Source organism: Hyla sarda, chromosome 7, assembly GCF_029499605.1.
Source record: "Hyla sarda isolate aHylSar1 chromosome 7, aHylSar1.hap1, whole genome shotgun sequence".
Lineage (NCBI taxonomy): Eukaryota > Metazoa > Chordata > Amphibia > Anura > Hylidae > Hyla > Hyla sarda.
In genome coordinates, this window is record NC_079195.1 from 25,020,568 (window position 1) to 25,039,799 (window position 19,232).

The 19,232-nt window shown below is 42.2% G+C and overlaps 2 protein-coding genes across 2 annotated transcripts; both read right to left on the reverse strand.

Moving 5' to 3' along the window:
• Positions 1 to 480: 480 nt before the first annotated feature.
• Positions 481 to 9,061, reverse strand: LOC130283103 (trypsin-like). The gene is made up of 5 exons (XM_056532289.1): positions 8,835 to 9,061; positions 7,963 to 7,972; positions 2,744 to 3,041; positions 1,401 to 1,537; positions 481 to 676 (listed from the first exon to the last, which is right to left on the reverse strand). The coding sequence occupies exons 1-5, from the start codon at positions 9,059 to 9,061 to the stop codon at positions 527 to 529; spliced, it is 822 nt and encodes a 273-aa protein (XP_056388264.1). The 3' UTR covers positions 481 to 526.
• A 6,596-nt stretch (positions 9,062 to 15,657) lies between these two features.
• Positions 15,658 to 18,731, reverse strand: LOC130282414 (protein spinster homolog 1-like). Its single transcript, XM_056530635.1, has 2 exons — positions 18,636 to 18,731; positions 15,658 to 17,233 (listed from the first exon to the last, which is right to left on the reverse strand). Exon 2 carries the CDS (start codon positions 17,206 to 17,208, stop codon positions 15,694 to 15,696), a length of 1,515 nt encoding a protein of 504 aa, XP_056386610.1. The 5' UTR covers positions 17,209 to 17,233; positions 18,636 to 18,731; the 3' UTR covers positions 15,658 to 15,693.
• Positions 18,732 to 19,232: the final 501 nt, after the last annotated feature.

The window sequence follows — 19,232 nt, forward strand, 5'->3', positions numbered from 1 at the left end:
TGCGGCACCCAGTCATCCGGTGCAGGGGGCGGACTTCACTCCATGCCAGATGACTGGCAATGTGGGGCGGAGGCTCGTGATGTCACGGTCACATCCCTCAATCAAGTCTATGGGAGGGGGCATGAGGGCCGTCTCGCCCCCTTCCATAAGCTTGCATTGAGGGGGCTTGGCCGTGACGTCACAAGCTTTCGACGCTTTAAACAAACGCCGGGTGCAACGGGAAGATTGGGGCGGTCTCCAGCTGCGGGACCCCAGCGATAAGATATCTTATCCCTTATCCTTTGGATAGGGGATGAGATGTCTAGGGGCGGAGTACCCCTTTAACTCCCTTAGAACATAGGGTGAATACTACTTGGACTTGGTGCTTTGTCTAATTCTGCACTTCTTGCTTAGTTGACAGGTGATATTTTGTATAATTAAATTCAAATTTGGTTCACATTTTAATAAAAATTGTATTTACTACAACGAGGTGAATGACAATAAAGTAGCAAAAGAAAGACACAAACAACTATAATAAAGTAGATGTTTAGTTGGTGGCAACGGTGCTGGAGATCCAGGAGTTGTAGTTACAGACCTTGGTGTAGACACCAGGATAGTTCCTGAGGGCACAGCCATATCCCCAGGAGACAACACCCTGGAGCTGTCCATTGCAGACCACGGGTCCACCGGAGTCACCCTGAGGAGACACAGAGAGATTTTGTATTAGATATTGATAATATTACTATTCTAGATCTAACTGTGAGACTGAATATCTACTTCTAAATCACCTACTGTAGATGCAGCAGTAATTGCCTCACCTATGGGAGAGGCGTCCTCTGTTCTCCTGATAGGTGAGTGCCTCATATTTTTATTTTATTTTATGGATATATCATACAGTATATAATCTGATCTTTATAAACTATGTATTTTTATTTATTTATTTATTTATTTAATATATTCTTTCAATGGTCATTATTGTAGATGACCGAATCTATTCAGCAAAATTCAGATTCAGTCTGAATTTTACAATAAAAATGTTATCTTGTTAGAAACCAAACTTTTTCAGATTTGTTTTGTTAGTTCGGTGCTGCTGTATGCATCTCAGCTTCTGCTAAATATATTTGCTAAATTGGGGTCCTTGCACCTGGCTCGGTCACGTAATATACTGTACATGAGCAGGAACTCCAGTCTTTGTCAGAAGTCCCTGCTCCTGTACATATTTTTCTGAGGTATTCGCAGTTTTGTGCATCTTTAATCATTACTAATGTAAATTCATTGAAAAATGAATAAAGTAACAACACATTAAGAGTTACTTAAATAAAAAATAAATTAAAAAAATATGTTTTGAATGAATCTTTCCCGGTAATACGTTTATTTCTTAAAATTGAAATGAAACGAATACGACTAAGAAGAAAAATTACCTGGCAGGAATCCTTGCCTCCTTCCAGATATCCAACACAGATCATGTTGCCGGTGATCTCTCCGGGGTAGGCGTTGCTACACTGGGAGGCGGTCAGGATGGGGGCGTTCAGGCACTGCAGGAGGTTGGGCATGCTTGCTGCAAGTAAAAGAATATAAAATATTTGTATATTATATGTTTACTGATCACTGGGATCTTTGCTTTTTAAACAGATACCAAGTTCCTGTACATGATCACTCTCATACACTACACTATAATAGCGTTGAGCGCAAATATTCAAAATGTGAATTTTTACCGCGTATATTGGCACTTTGCGATTTTGTGAATATTTATAATATAGCGCTATATATTCGTAATGGCGAATATTTGTTTTCTTCTTAACTACAATGATGTGTATAAAAAAAAGTGATCATCCCTCCCTGCTTCCAGCTTGGGGTCCTAAGAAGGCTCCAATTATATTTACTGTGTGAGTTTGTGTGGAGCACGAATATTTCGTATATGCAAATATTTGCGAATATTGGCTCTTCAAGAGGACACTGATGCCTCCTTTCTTTGACCTTTAGATAGGGTAGGTTAGTTTAGCAGATAGGTTCTAGGGTTTAGTGTTAGTTGAAAGATATAATCGCACATGCGCACAAAAATGTCATTACGATTTTCACATGAAAAAAAAAAAGAGAACGAACATAGCGAATATATGAATTTTGCGACCATAGGACGAATATTCATCCATATATTCGCTAAATATCGCAAATTCGAATATGGCCCCTGCCACTAATCACTACACTATACTATAACTCCATGACAAAACTTATTGGTTACATTTTTACACTGGTTTTTTTCTGCCATTTTTGGAAACCTGTCACTGTCGTTTTTGAGCTGAAGCCATTATCTGATACAAAAGGAATAGGAAATATAAAGGAAGGACTTATTCTTCTCCTACCTACTGGATCCACTTTTCTGACTTTGGCTCAAAAACTGCAGGGGCAGTTTTACAAAAAAAAAAAAAAAAGAAAAAACACTATGTGGACACCTAGACTTTTCCAGACAATGCTAATACTTGCACAAGTGCAGATAATTCTCCATCTAAGCTTTTCATGAGATGGAAAAACATGACAACATTTTAGTTTACATGATGCTTTATTAGAATGTGCTAAAATGTAGCACCTTCCCATCCTGATCATTGTTGGTGTTCTACATGGGGTCTCATCAATGTAACATTTGGTGATGGTTAAAGGTTCTGAAGAGGTTTTTTATTAGTGAGAGAATTAAAGAAACAAGAAGCATAACCCTGTTCCAAAATAATACCACTTGTTTCCATTGAGAATCTTTTGGCGGATGACTTACTTCCACTGCTGAGGGTGTTCCCCCATCCGGAGATCAGACAGCTGGTTCCGGCAGAAGCGCAGCCAGTGGGCAGACCAACAGCCTTGACGTAGGAGTTGAGGGTGGCGGCAGAGGCCAGCTTGATCAACAGGATGTCATTGTCCAGGGTTCTGGAGTTGTAGCTTCCATGTCTGATGACCTTGGCGGAGTTGATGAACTGCTCGGTGCCTTCACTGGTAGCGATGTTGTGTTCTCCCAGTCTGACCTGAAGGATCCTACAAGAAAATAGAGAACAGTAAGAAGACTGAAGACTATAGCTCTTAAAGGGGTACTCCACTGCCCCAGTGTTCTGAACATTTAGTTCCGAAATCTGGGTGCGGATTGCGGGGTCGTGAAATCATGGCCATGCCCCCTCAATGTAAGTCTATGGGAGGGGGCGTACGCCCCCTCCAATAGACTTGCATTGAGGGGGCGTGGCGTCACAAGGGGGAAGACTCATATTTGGACACATTAATTTCTAATATAATATATAATGTCACAAAAAATATATTAGCTTGTCTTCTCATCTATCTGCACTAAATACAGAGCTGCTATCTTTCGGGTAACAAGCAACCGAAGAACTCCTTAAGAAAACTTGTCATTTTTCCATGACTATATTTAGCAAAATTGTCCTTTTGTTTGGGTTTTTATAACCAATAGTCATTGCCTCTTCAAATCTTTCAATTCTATTCTATGTGGTTCCTTCAACACTGAAGACCACCTCAGCTACTGCACTTTAAAGTTACTACTACTGTTCCCTTGGTTGGCGCATATACTTGAAACAGCAGTCGGTTTACCTCAGGTCATTTTTGAGTAACGATGGACCATAAAGTTCAGTATTAAATTGTACTCCGGTGAAAAACTATTTTTGTAAAATCAACTGGTGCCAGAATATTTAACATATGTAAATGACTTCTATTGAAAAATATTCACATTTCCAGTACTTATCAGCTGCTGTATGCTCTACAGGAAGTTTGTTTCTTTTTACATTCCTTTCCTTTCTGACCACAGTACTCTCTACTGACACCTCTGTCTGTCTCAGGAACTGTCAAGAGCAGCATATGTTTGCTATTGGGATTTTCTCCTGCTCCGGACAGTGCCTGACATGGACAGAGGGGTCAGCAGAGAGCACTGTGGTCAGACAGAAAATAAATTAAAAAAGAAAAGAACTTCCTCTGTAGTATACAGCAGCTGATAAGTACTGGAAGGATTAAGATTTCTAAGTAGAAGTAATTTACAAATATGTTTAACTTTCTGGCACCAGTTGATGAAAAAAAAAATAGTTTTTCACCAGAGTACCCCTTTAACTTTTTAGTTTGCTACACTGACACTTTTACCCTTCGGGGTAGTAAAGCATTTTATAAACAGATTAATTCTGTGACGAGACCCTAACCTACAATGAGCCATTTAATGCAGTTCTAATACCACAAAGGGCCTTCGAGACACCTCAGACATGAAGGGTGAGATTACATGTTTTCTTCACCATCTTACGGCTTCCCTACAGATCATAGAGGCATCAATGGCTCCAACACAATAAAACATGCAACATTGTTCTGTGGTTCCACTTAGCTAATAGGCGACTTCAACTGAAAGGTTTAGTCTTAGGTTGAATAGAAGTGACTTACACCTTGTGCGGCACCCCAGACATCGGGAGCGAACTTTGCTCTGTGCGGGATGACTGGTGATGCATGGTGGAGTCTCATGAGGTCACGGCCATGCCCCCTCAATGCAAGTCTATGGGAGGGGGCATGACGGCTATCACGCCCCCTCCTATAGACTTGCATGGAGGGGGCGTTGCATGATATCATGAGCAGGGCATGATCGTGACGTCACAAGCCTCTGGCACTGCACCCATCGCTCTAAACGAAAGCCAGGGTGCAGCCGGGAGATCACAGGGGTCCCCAGCAGCGGGACCCCCATGATCAGACATCTTATCCCCTATCTTTTGGATAGGGGATAAGATGTCTAGGGGCGGAGTCCCCCTGTAAATAGACAATTTCATGTAGGGCAAAGTCTAGGACACATTGGAGATGTGCACACTGGCCCTCTAAATTTCAGCTAGTGCATGAGTATGATTCCTGTGGGGTAGACCAGGAACTGCAGCCATGAAGGTGGAGGCAGGAGATAGGCCAGAGGAGGAAGCCATGACCAGCCAAAGTGCAGGTAAAGCAGTGATGGCAGCCTGGCAGCAGTGAGTGCCGCTACCCTCATCACACAGGTGAATGCCAACAGTACCCTTCCACCAATACCCCTCGTTGTTTGAGTTTTTACGGATCTCAGCACACTTAGGACTATGTCCACATGTGGGCATTTTCTTTATCTTCGCTTAGGGGACATGGGTCTTCCCTGGGAGAATATCTTTCATCAGAACAAGAGCAACAGAAATCAGACAATTTGGGTCAATGTTTTTGTCAATGATTTCCTGAGGTTCTTCAGTCTGGTCAGCTGTGTCAGAAGAATGAGAGAGAACATTGATCTTATCATTTTTTATTGCAAGACGAAAGTGCAAAATGAAGCTGAACCTTATGAAGAAGAGCGCCCACCTGGCTTGTTGAAGATTAAAATTATGAGCAAGTTGTAGGAAGGTCCAGTGTTAAAGAGGTACTCCACTGGAAAACATTTTTTTTTTTTAAATCAACAGGTGCCAGAAAGTTAAACAGATTTGTAAATTACTTCTATTTAAAAATCTTAACCCTTCCAGTACTTATCAGCTGCTTTATGATTCACAGAAAGTTATTTTCTTTTTGAATTTCCTTTCTGCCTGACCACACTGCTCTCTGCTGACACCTCTGTCCATTTTAGGAACTGTCCAGAGTAGGAGCAAAACCCATAACCTATCCTGCTCTGGACAGTTCCTGAATTGAACAGTGGTGTCAGATGAGAGCACTGTGGTCAGCCAGAAATGAAATTCAAAAAGAAAAGAACTTCCTGTGGATCATACAGCAGCTAATAAGTACTGGAAGGGTTAAATCTGTTTAACATTCTGGCACTAGTTAATTAAAAAAAAAACATTTTCAGTGGAGTACTCCTTTAATGGTCCATGTAGATGACCACAGGAAGCAGAGTGCCTTCCTGCAGGTATCTTGATTCCACAAGAGCCAACTCCCCACCACCAATGATTTATGTTTTAGTTCCTCTTCGCACAAGAGAAGAGATGGAAGAAAAAAACACTAATGACACATTTTCCCCTGGAGTTCTGTAACAGAACCTCTCCAGCTTCACCAGAGGAGGCATCGACTTCAATGAAGAACCTCTTAGATGTATCAGGGGGATGTAGAACAGGAGCAGCAAACTAAGAAGGCAAAGTCAGCCGCGGGTTTAGTTCTTGTCATCCACCACTTTTTTGGTCAAGGCAGATATCGGAGCAGTCAGGGATAAAATGGGTATACATTTACTATAGAATTTGGCGAAATCCCAAGAATCTGACATGGCCAGTTTAAGATAAAACATAAGAAGTCGTTCCATAGTGAAAAACCACCAGCGGGTAGCCCCAAATGAGGGGAAATTGTGCTTACCGGAGGTGGTTGTGTGGACACACAGAACAATGGGTTGGGTGAGTGAAGATAAAAGTTCCGTCCGTGGCCCTCCTGCTGAACAGTAACAGACAAATAGAAGACTTCTAACGGGAGCTGCAGGGTAACAAATCATCGCTGGCTGGAACGACCACGGGTAAGAACGAAGGATTTCATCTAAAACCAAGCAACGTGCGGCTTCATCAGGCATATGAATGGAACTTTGAACCATCTGTCACTCCTTTACACCACTCTGCAACCCAGGTACACCCCTCTACACCCCTGTGCCACCCATGTACACTCCTACACCCCTCTTCCACCCATGTACACCACTCTACACCCCTCTGCCACCCATGTAAACCTCTCTGTCACCCATATACACCCCCTCTACACCCCTCTGCCACCCATGTACACTCCTGCACCCCTCTTCCACCCATGTACACCCCTTCTACATCCCTCTGCCACCCATGTACACTCCTCCACCCCTCCTCCACCCATGTACACTCCTGCACCCCTCTTCCACCCATGTACACCCCTTTACACCCCTCTGCCACCCATGTACACCCCTCTGCCAACCATGTACACCCCTCTACACAGGGGAGGATCCAGAGTCTACTCTCGGCAGGGGCACTATTAGAGTATTTTGTGTTGGCGGACAGAAAATAAGATGTTGCTTATGGGACTTACAATATTATTAAATGTATCATACAGTCCTAACCTTGTTTAAGACTCTTAGGCCGGGCTCACATGTCAGAATAATAATCAAATATACCAATTGCCACAGACTGGGAAAGTGCTAAAGAAGTTTTTACCATTTAAAACTACAGCTCCCAGTATGACCTAAGCAGTGGTAAGGGGATGCTGGAAGTTTTTGTTTCACCCATCATAACTGCAGAACTTACAAGTGACTCCAGCTCTGATAGGACATAGTGAGGAGAATACAGAATGATATCAGTGACTACAGGTGACGTCTCCTCTATAGTGAGGAAAATACACAATAATATCAGTGATTACAGGTGACGTCTTCTCTATAGTGAGGAGAATATACCATGATATCAGTGACTACAGGTGACGTCTTCTCTATAATTAGGAGGATACAGAATGATATCAGTGACTACAGGTGATGACTTCTCTATAGTGAGGAGAATACACAATGATATCAGTGATTACAGGTGACGTCTTCTCTATAGTGAGGAGGATACAGAATGATATCAGTGACTACAGGTGATGACTTCTCTATAGTGAGGAGAATACAGTATGATATCAGTGATTACAGGTGACGTCTTCTCTATAGTGAGGAGAATATACAATGATATCAGTGACTACAGGTGACATCTCTATAGTGAGGAGAATACACAATGATATCAGTGATTACAGGTGACATCTTCTCTATAGAGAGGAGGATACAGAATGATATCAGTGACTACAGGTGATGACTTCTCTATAGTGAGGAGAATACACAATGATATCAGTGATTACAGGTGATGTATTCTCTATAGTGAGGAAAATAGACAATGATATCAGTGATTACAGGTGACGTCTTCTCTATAGTGAGGAGAATATACAATGATATCAGTGACTATAGGTGACATCTCTATAGTGAAGAGAATTCACAATGATATCAGTGACTACAGGTGACATCTTCTCTATAGTGAAGAGAATACACAATCAATAGATTGTAGTAGATACCTTCATAGTGCTAAAATATAAGTTTTCAGCATAAACAATATAAATACACGATATCTAACAAATACAGTCAAAGACATATAAATTACAAAGAAAGCCGATTGTTCTAAAACTAAAAGGCAAAGAACACTGGGAGGCGTGTGGCTGCAGATGCCTAAAGAGGCCACCCCCAAAGACATCGTACTGTATGTGTATAAAAAATCTTTAGCAGTACAACGTTTTATACATAAGAAATTAACTTAGTAATGCAGGATCATATCTAATCTACTGTTCAGACCATGAGGAAATCTGGTATTCAATTTTAGAATCCAGAAGACCTCACGGTCCAGGATTTTTTGCCTGAGATTGGCACCTCTTGAGGACAATCTCACTCTTTCGATACGCTGCAACTGTAAGGAGGATGTATTACCACCGTGGACTTCAGCAATATGTTTAGATAACATAGTCACGTGACTTAAAATGACCTACATCTGACAGATGCTTGCGTATCCTGACTTTCAATGCGTTTATAGTGCATCCTACATATTGAAGGTTACAGTCACGGCACGTGAATAGATAGATAACTCCGGTTGTGCTGCAGTTAATGTACTGTTTCTTATTAAATTTGTTATGATTGCTACATGATGCAAAGCTGTTAGAATTGCACATATATATGCAGCACACACATCTTGTCGCCCCACATTTGTAGGACCCTGTGTAATTAAGCCATGTAGGTTTTTTTCTCAGGTCGATCAGAAAATAGACTCAGCGATAATAGTTGGCCCAGAGTAGGAGCCCTTCGTGACACACACATATACCCTGAGTCAAAAGCTTCCCTGACTCCGGGGTCAGTGTACAAAATGGGTACATATTTGTCAATAATTTTCTTGACTGACCTGAATTCAGTACTATACTGAGTTGAAAAGATGATGGGCTTGCTGACTTCCCCAGGCAAGGGTTTGATGTAGTTCATTTTAATAAGGTCTGTACGGTTCCTCTCCTCAGCAATCTTCTCTGCCCTGGACCAATTGGGATACCCACGCTGTCGCAAGCGGTTGCCGACAGCAACTGTTTCCCTAGAAAAATCAGTCTCAAGGGAGCAATTACGGCGTGCTCGGATCATCTCCCCCAGGTAGATTTTCAATTACATGAACCGGGTGACACGATGTGGCATGTAAAATTGAATTTACTGATGTTTTCTTTCTATGCATAGTGGATATAATTTTGTCGATCGATTTGTCACCCTGTAAGTGTAAGTCAAGAAAATCTATTTCCACCTGTTGATGGCGGCCCGTAAATCTGAGGTTACAGTCATTGGAGTTAAGAAACTCCATGAACCCCTGTATGGCCGCCACATCGGATCCCCAAATGAACAGGAGATCGTCGATATAGCGGCCATACCACAACAGGTGTTCGCTGTAGGGGTTACTGAGGGCGAAAAGAATCCCCCCGTCTTCGTGTACCTGTCTGTTCTCCATGATATCCTAATAAAATACCAGTTCCCTGAGTCAAGCACTGGATGATCCTTCTTTTTCCTCTAAATATAATACTATCACACACTGCACCCTCTGAATATAATACTACCACACACTGTGCCCTCTGAATATAATACTATCACACACTGTGCCCTCTGAATATAATACTATCACACACTGCACCCTCTGAATATAATACTACCACACACTGCACCCTCTGAATATAATACTATCACACACTGCACCCTCTGAATATAATACTACCACACACAGTGCCCTCTGAATATAATACTACCACACACTGTGCCCTCTGAATATAATACTATCACACACTGCACCCTCTGAATATAATACTACCACACACTGCACCCTCTGAATATAATACTATCACACATTGCACCCTCTGAATATAATACTACCACACACAGTGCCCTCTGAATATAATACTACCACACACTGTGCCCTCTGAATATAATACTATCACACACTGCACCCTCTGAATATAATACTACCACACACTGCACTCTCTGAATATAATTTGCTGTGTAGTGCACATTCTGAATAAAATACCGTAATGTATTGTGGCCCATAAAAATCGTACTGCCCCAGAAATTCCTCATAATATACACTATACTTCTGAAATGCAAAACACTCTGTGCCTTCACATATAGTAATAATGCCCCATTTTGTACCCCTACATATAATAATTATGACCCGCCCTGTTCCCCCACATAATAATAATGCTGTGCCCCTAACATATAATGCCCCCGTTCTTTGCCCCTCACATATAATGCCCCTGTTCTTTGCCCCTCACATATAATGCCCCCATCATGCGCCCCTAACATAAAATGCCTCCATCATGCGCCCCTTATATATTATGCCACATCATGCATCCCTCACATATAATTCCCCTTGTGCTGTGCACTTCACATATAATGCCCTCTGTGCTGTGCCCTTCACATATAATGCCCCTGCTCTTTACCCCTCACATATAATGCCCCCATCATGCGCCCCTCATATATAATGCCCCCATCATGCGTCCCTCACATATAATTCCCCTTGTGCTGTGCCCCTCACATATAATGCCCCCAGTGCTGTGCCCTTCACATATAATGCCCCCGTTCTTTGCCCCTCACATATAATGCCCCTATCATGCGCCCCTCACATATAATGCCCCCATCATGTGCCCCTCATATATAATGTCCCCATCGTGTGCCCCTCACATATAATGCCCCCATTATGCGCCCCTCACATATAATGCCCCCATCATGCGCCCCTCACATATAATGCCCCCATCATGTGCCCCCAACATATAATGCCCCCATCATGCGCCCCTCATATATAATGCCCCATCATGCAGAGAGGTGTAGAAGAGTGTACATGGGTGGCAGAGGGGTGTAGGGGAGTGTACATGGGTGGCAAAAAAAAAAGTAAAAAAAAAGTTTAAAAACACACACATTCACACCCCCTCTTTTCCCAAATTCCATATAAAAAATATATAAACATAATAAAAATAAGCATATGTGGTATTGCCGCGTGCGTAAATGTCTGAACTATAAAAATATATTGTGAGTTAAACCACATGGTCAATGGCACTCGCGCAAAAAAAATTCCAAAGTCCAAAATAACGTATTATTTGGTTACTTTTTATACCATAAAAAAAAAAAGCGATTAAAAAGTCCGATCAAAACAAAGGGGTCAGAAGAGGACAATTTTAACCCCTTTCCGCTATTGGACGTATGCATACGTCCAGGCGAACTACACGTTCGCGCAAAAGGACGTATGCATACGTCCAAGCGATCTCCTGCTCTGCCGCGGGCAGCGCAGGAGGTCGCCGTCAGTGTGATTGTAACCTAAAAACACTACACTAAACTAACATAAAATAAAGAATAAAACACTACATATACACACGTACACTGCCCCCCCCTATGACCCCCCCTTCCCCCCCAATAAAAATGAAAAACGTATCCTACAGCAGTGTTTCCAAAACGGAGCCTCCAGCTGTTGCAAAACAAAAACTCCCAGCATTTCCGGACAGCCATTGACTGTCCAAGCATGCTGGGAGTTTAGAAACAGCTGGATGCACCCTGTTTGGGAATCACTGATATAGAATACCCCTATGTCCACCCCTATGCAAATCCCTAATTTAGGCCTCAAATGCCCATGGCGCTCTCACTTTGGAGCCCTGTCGTATTTCAAGGCAACAGAATAGGGCCACATGTGGGGTATCGCCGTACTCGGGAGAAATTGCCTAACAAATTTTGGGGGGCTTTTTCTCCTTTTACCCCTTATGAAAAGGTAAAGTTGGGGTCTATACCAGCATGTTATTGTAAAAAAAAACATTTTTGTACACTAACATACTGGTGTTGCCCCATACTTTAAAATTTCACAAGTGGTAAAAGAAAAAAAGCCTCCAAAATTTGTAACGCAATTTCTCCTGAGTACGGAGATACCCCATATGTGGGCGCAAAGTGTTCTGGGGATGCACAAAAAAGGCTCAGAAGGGAGAGTGCACCATGTAAATTTGAGGTCTAAATTGGTGATTTGCACAGGGGTGGCTGATTTTACAGCGGTTCTGACATAAGTGCAAAACAATAAATACCCACATGTGACCCCATTTTGGAAACTAAACCCCTCACGGAATGTAATAAGGGGTACAGTGAGCATTTACACCCCACAGGTGCCTGACAAATCTTTGAAAAAGGGGTCTGTGAAAATGAAAAATAAAATTTTTAATTTGCACAGCCCACTGTTCCAAAGATCCGTCAAATGCCAGTGGGGTGTAAATTCTCCCTGCACCCCTTATTACCTTCCGTGAGGGGTTTAGTTTTAAAAATGGGGTCACATGTGGGGGGGTCCACTGTTCTGGCACCACGGGGGGGGGGGGGGGGCTTTGGAAATGCACATGGCCAAATTCTCTCTCCAAAAGCTCAATGATGCTCCTTCTCTTCTGAGCATTGTAGTTCGTCCCCAGTGCACTTCACGTCCACTTATGGGGTATTTCCATACTCAGAAGAGATGGGGTTACAAATTTTGGGGGGGTATTTTCTGCTATTATCCCTTGTAAAAATGTAAAATTTGGGGGAAAACAAGCATTTTAGTGTAAAAAAAAAATTTTTTTTTTACATATGCAAAAGTCGTGAAACACTTGTGGGGTATTAAGGTTCACTTTACCCATTGTTACGTTCCCCAAGGGGTCTAGTTTCCAAAATGGTATTCCATGTGTTTTTTTTTTTTTCTGTCCTGGCACCATAGGGGCTTCCTAAATGCAACATGCCCCCCAAAAACCATTTCAGAAAAACGTACTCTCCAAAATCCCCTTGTTGCTCCTTCGCTTCTGAGCCCTCTACTGCGCCCGCCAAACAATTTACATAGACATAGGAGGTATGTGCTTACTCGAGAGAAATTGGGCTACAAATACAAATATAAATGTTATCATTTTACCGCTTGTAAAAATTCAAAAATTGGGTCTACAAGAACATGCAAGTGTAAAAAATGAAGATTTTGAATTTTCTCCTTCACTTTGCTGCTTTTCCTGTGAAACACCTAAAGGGTTAAAACACTTACTAAATGTCATTTTGAATACTTTGGGGGGTGCATTTTTTGTAATGGGGTCATTTATGGGGTATTTCTAATATGAAGACCCTTCAAATCCACTTCAAACCTGAACTGGTCCATGAAAAATAGTGAGTTTGAAAATTTTGTGAAAATATGTAAAATTGCTGCTGAACTTTGAAGCCCTCTGGTGTCTTCCAATAGTAAAAACTCATAAATGTTATGATGCAAACATAAAGTAGACATATTGTATATGTGAATCCAAAAAAAAATATTTGGAATATCCATTTTCCTTACAAGCAGAGAGCTTCAAAGTTAGAAAAATGCAAAATTTTCAATTTTTTTAATCAAATTTGGGGATTTTTCACCAAGAAAGGATGCAAGTTACCACAAAAATTTACCACTATGTTAAAGTAGAATATGTCACGAAAAAACAATCTCGGAATCAGAATGATAAGTAAAAGCATTCCAGAGTTATTAATGTTTAAAGTGACAGTGGTGAGATGTGCAAAAAAGGGCTGCGCCCTAGAGGTGAAAATGGGCTGTGTCCTTAACCCCTTAAGGACGCAGGACGTAAATGTACGTCCTGGTGAGGTGGTACTTAACGCACCAGGACGTACATTTACGTTCTTAGCATAACCGCGGGCATCGGAGCGATGCCCGTGTCATGCGCGGCTGATCCCGGCTGCTGATCGCAGCCAGGGACCCGCCGGCAATGGCCGACGCCCGCGATCTCGCGGGCGTCCGCCATTAACCCCTCAGGTGCCGGGATCAATACAGATCCCGGCATCTGCGGCAGTTCGCGATTTAAATGAACGATCGGATCGCCCGCAGCGCTGCTGCCTCCGTGCCTCTCCTTCCTCCGTGCGGCTCCCGGCGTCTCCTGCTCTGGTCTGTGATCGAGCAGACCAGAGCAGGAGATGACCGATAATACTGATCTGTTCTATGTCCTATACATAGAACAGATCAGTATTAGCAATCATGGTATTGCTATGAATAGTGCCCTATGGGGACTATTCAAGTGTGAAAAAAATTGTAAAAAAATGTATAAGTAAAAGTAAAAAAAAAGTGAAAAATCCCCTCCCCCAATAAAAAAGTAAAACGTCCGTTTTCCTATTTTACCCCCAAAAAGCGTAAAAAACATTTTTTATAGACAAATTTGGTATTGCCGCGTGCGTAAATGTCCAAACTATTAAAAAAAAATGTTAATGATCCCGTACGGTGAACGGCGTGAACGAAAAAAATTTTAAAAAGTCCAAAATTCCTACTTTTTTAATACATTTTATTAAAAAAAAATTATAAAAAGTGTATTAAAAGTTTTTTATATGCAAATGTGGTATCAAAAAAAAGTACAGATCATGGCGCAAAAAATGATACCCCATACCGCCACTTATACGGAAAAATAAAAAAGTTAGAGGTCATCAAAATAAAGGGATTATAAACGTACTAATTTGGTTAAAAAGTTTGTGATTTTTTTTAAGCGCAACAATAATATAAAAGTATATAATAATGGGTATCATTTTAATCGTATTGACCCTCAGAATAAAGAACACACGTCAATTTTACCATAAATTGTACGGCGTGAAAACAAAACCTTACAAAATTAGCAAAATTGCGTTTTTCGTTTTAATTTCCCCACAAACATAGTGTTTTTTGGTTGCGCCATACATTTTATGATATAATGAGTTATGTCATTACAAAGGACAACTGGTCACGCAAAAAATAAGCCCTCATGCTAGTCTGTGGATGAAAATATGAAAGAGTTATGATTTTTAGAAGGCGAGGAGGAAAAAATGAAAACGTAAAAATTAAATTGTCTGAGTCCTTAAGGCCAAAATGGGCTGAGTCCTTAAGGGGTTAAACTACATACCCACTGATAAACAGACATTGGATATTGTACATTGCTGCCTTTTTTTTTTTTTTGCTCGTCAACTTCGGTAGGGGTTCCCCGCGATTTTTTCGCCCCTGGTGCCCCGAGCCGATAAAGGTTGGCATAGGGCATAGCACTAACCAGTATTATCGGTCATCTTCAGCTCTGGTCTGCTCAATCTCTGACCAGAGAAGACGGCCGGAGGCAAGTGAGGGAACCTCCTGCCGCCATTAAGGATGATCAGATCCCCGCGGCAGCGCTACGGGCGATCCGTTCATCCATATTAAGTGCTCTTCTGCCGCAGATGCTGTGATCTCTATTGATCACGGCATCTGAGGGGTTAATGGTGGAAATCGTCTGGTGCTTGCGCTCAGGTTCATGAAATAGATGTATGTCGTGGTGTGTTAAGTACCACCACACCATGATGTACATTTACTTCCGATGTCGTTAAGGCGTTAAATCGAAATCACAATATTTACCTCCATTAACGCAATCGCACAATTTCCCCATATCATGCAGCCCTAATACACACACAAAAACACACATATACAAACACATACACACACACATATACACACAAACACATACACACACTCATATACACACAAACACATGCACACACTCATATACACACATATACACACAAACACATACACACTCATATATATCCCTCTTCTTCTTCATAGTCTTTTTTATGTCTTTGGAGGAGATTTACATTGTTCTATTTGGGGTTTGGACACAGTTGGGTAGGTAGAGAATAATGTTTTAACGGGTAAAGTGGAACAGAGAACAATTGCAGCAATTTTTTTTTTTTTTAATGAAGTAAACGAGATAAAGATAAGCAATGACTTTTCCTCAGTCTGAAGCGCGGTCCTCATCGGCAGGAAGCAGTGAGGAGGAGGAGGATGACGGAGGTTCAGATTCCATCTCTGCTTCTTTTTCGTCCCTCTCTATAAATAGGGCCGTGGCCATGAAGAAGGCCCCTCCGATGACTGCCATTATGGTGGAGGTCATGAGGGCATACTCCAGGCTGCGGTATTTCAGAAGAGGGGATTTGGCATATCCTCGTTCGTAGGTGTCAGATATCAGGCCGATGAGGTACGGGCTGCCGGCGTCACCTAGGAGGTGATAGATTGTCATCTGCACGGCCAGAGCTGAAGATCTCCTCCACGGAGTTACTACTTTTAGTATAATGTCAGATATGAGGGTGAAATTTACTGACAGAAGCGTCTCTCCGATGAAGATAAAGATGTTGGTGGCAACAAGGCTGATGTTGCCAAAAGTCAATGCCAACAGAAGAAACGGGGAGGAGAGCATCATCGCGCAGCCACACACAAGCGGGTCCGCCCGTGGGTTGGATTTGCGATATCTTTTACTTATCTCCGACCCTGCTACAACTCCCAGAATGCCGGAAACTACTGTAACCACACCAAATATTAGGATGTCGTGATAGTCACACGGTTCAGCGTGGCAAGGGTCCTTCTCTTGTAGGAGTGTTCGTGCGTGGGTCAGGTATGATGGACCCCATACACCTATGGCTCCCACTATGAAGGATACAGCCAACGATCCCATGGTGGTTAACATGAAGCTTCGATTTTTAAATAGTTTTTTCAGATCTGTCGTCCATTTGGCAAACTTCTGGGATTTGTTGTTCTTCTTCCCGTTTGTAGTCGTTCTTGGAAGCTCCTTTGTGACCAAAAGCATCAAAGCCACAGCTATGAGGCCCAGGCCAGGGGTGACCCGAAACGCCCAGTGCCAATCGCCCCTTGCTGCATCAGTCACTTTGGGCCCGATGATGTATCCTAGTCCGCAGCCTACAGGTATGACGGAGTAAAACACGTTCAGCATGCGGGTCCGCTGGTCACTTGTAAAAAGGTCTGCAATGATGGAGGGGGCGATGGTGCAGAAAGTTGCCTCTCCGGCTCCAACCAGCCCACTCGTCAGCAGGAAGAGCAGGAAATACCCGTCAGGGATGAATGACAGGGTAAGTGTCATGCTCAGCCAAACGATGACTCCTGCGCAGACAGTATATTTCTTATTGCAGTGGTCGCCCAAATATCCGGCAATTGGTGCGACCAGCACGTAGCTTCCAATGAACAATGTATTCAATAAGCCGGACAGACTAGCATTGGTGTCATATGCTTTCTGTATATAAGGCAGCACCCCCGCCACGCTGGAGCGATTTGCATAGATGAGCAAATTAACAAAGGCGAGGATCACTACGGTGATGATGGAACGTGCGGTGGACATCACGCTTAGAGATGGCAGGTTCTGCCTCTCAGGGATATCGCCCTTTTCTACATCCATATCACTATGGTCCTCCATTGCTTCTTCCTCCTCCTTCAGCAATGGGTCTTGTGGAGAGGCCATGGTCACAGGTCAGAGCCTGAAAACACTAGAGAGAGAGAGATAAGTGAAGACATTAGACAACATGTCATCATTCCTGTCATTATACAATAGATCCTTCATACAGAGCAGAAATGTCCAGCACAGAACCACAAGATAACACGAAGACCATCGCAGCCTCAGAAGAAGACGCTTCTCTATAAGTGTTTTATATGGAGACGTCTTCCCTGAGGTTTCCAATGTCTGATAACCCTGAACCTGTCCGGTCCTAGTAATATCTGATAACCCTGAACCTGTCCAGTCCTAGTAATATCTGATAACCTGAACCTGTCCGGTCCTAGTAATATCTGATAACCCTGAACCTGTCCGGTCCTAATAATATCTGATAACCTTGAACCTGTCCGGTCCTAATAAAATCTGATAACCCTGCACCTGTCCGGTCCTCGTAATATCTAATAACCATGAACCTGTCCGGTCCTAGTAATATCTGATAACCCTGTACCTGTCCGGTCCTAGTAATATCTGATAACCATGAACCTGTCCGGTCCTAGTAATATCTGATAACCCTGAACCTGTCCGGTCCTAGTGATATCTGATAACGCTGAACCTGTCCGGTCTTAGTAATATCTGATAACCCTGAACCTGTCCGGTCCTTGTAATATCTGATAACCCTGAACCTGTCCGGTCCTTGTAATATCTGATAACCCTGAACCTGTCCGGTCCTAGTAATATCTGATAACCCTGAACCTCTCCGGTCCTAGTAATATCTGATAACCATGAACCTGTCCGGTTCTAGTAATATCTGATAACCCTGAACCTGTCCGGTCCTAGTAATATCTGATAACGCTGAACCTGTCCGGTCCTAGTAATGGCGGATTATAAGGGCTTGGCTGTAAGGTCACTGGCCAATAGGAAGTTCATACTGTAGATACAATTGGGCTATCCCGCTATATACATTTACTATTAATGAACCTACCCCACCTCTTTGGGATCTATCCGTCCCCTATATGACTTTCTGCCACTAGTTGATTTGAACATTTTCCCTTTCGGAGTACCCGGAGTATTTCTATTGTTAGTACACAGAATACTATTATATACTATTATATTTCTGCCCTAATCTTTCTGTCATTCTTTTACTACACCACCAAATCTTTCTCATAGACTTATATCTTTTAGAACATCATGAATAAGGACTAATTTTCTTGGGGGCTTTTTTGGGCATAATTCCATTTTAGCAGTTTTGCAAAAAAAAAGCTCTGGTCATGATACTATCTGTGCGTTTTATTATGTTTAATGCCTAAGCCAAGTATTATCACAATGCTATGAGGAATATAACTTTTGTTTCTTCTTTTGGAAATTCATTGCAATTCAAAAAAAAAAAAAAAAAATAAAAACCTGACAAACAAACAAAATGCCCTGTGTATGTATGAATAGAAGAGGCTGAGACTTACCTTGTGGTTCTCTCTTCAGACAAGAAACGGTCAAAATCTTGAATTCTCTATCGCAAATAGAAACTCTCTAAGAAACACTTTACACCACAGGTTGTGAATGCAAAACACACTGAAGAGACTGCGGCCGGCGCGCAGTTCTTTGTTCAGCTTACGGTGACATCATCACAAGTATGTGTGACATCACAGGGTTCTAAACCATCTTCAGGTATCCATATATAAATTCTTTCATATTTATTTATATATATATATATATATATATATATATATATATATATATATATAGCAATCCAAGGGAAGCAGCACCCCAAGAGAAATCAATGTTATGGTGCATGCAGAACCGGACCCCGGTCAATGGTCCATATGTAGATAAAAATTTGAAGAAATCCGCAGCACACAGATCAATAAAGGTGCAAAAAAATTTAATTTATTCCATATCCAGTTGAAAGTTACAGCAACGTTTCAACCAGCTATCCTGGTCTTTCTCAAGCATGCTGGGAGTTGTAGTTTTGCAACATCTGGAGGTCCGCAGGTTGAAGACCACTGGTATAGGAGGTAATACTCACGTGTCTCTGCCGCTCCGGACCCGTCACCGCTCGT

Coding starts and splice junctions, on each gene's coding strand:
- LOC130283103 (XM_056532289.1), bottom strand. CDS start 9,061: ATGATCCGAGCACGCCGTAATTGCTCCCTTGAGACTGATTTTTCTAGG. Junction 1,538..2,743: donor GAACACCCTCAGCAGTGGAA/GTAAGTCATCCG, acceptor TTTTACTTGCAG/CAAGCATGCCCAACCTCCTG. Junction 677..1,400: donor GAGGCAAGGATTCCTGCCAG/GTAATTTTTCTT, acceptor GTGTCTCCTCAG/GGTGACTCCGGTGGACCCGT.
- LOC130282414 (XM_056530635.1), bottom strand. CDS start 17,208: ATGGCCTCTCCACAAGACCCATTGCTGAAGGAGGAGGAAGAAGCAATG.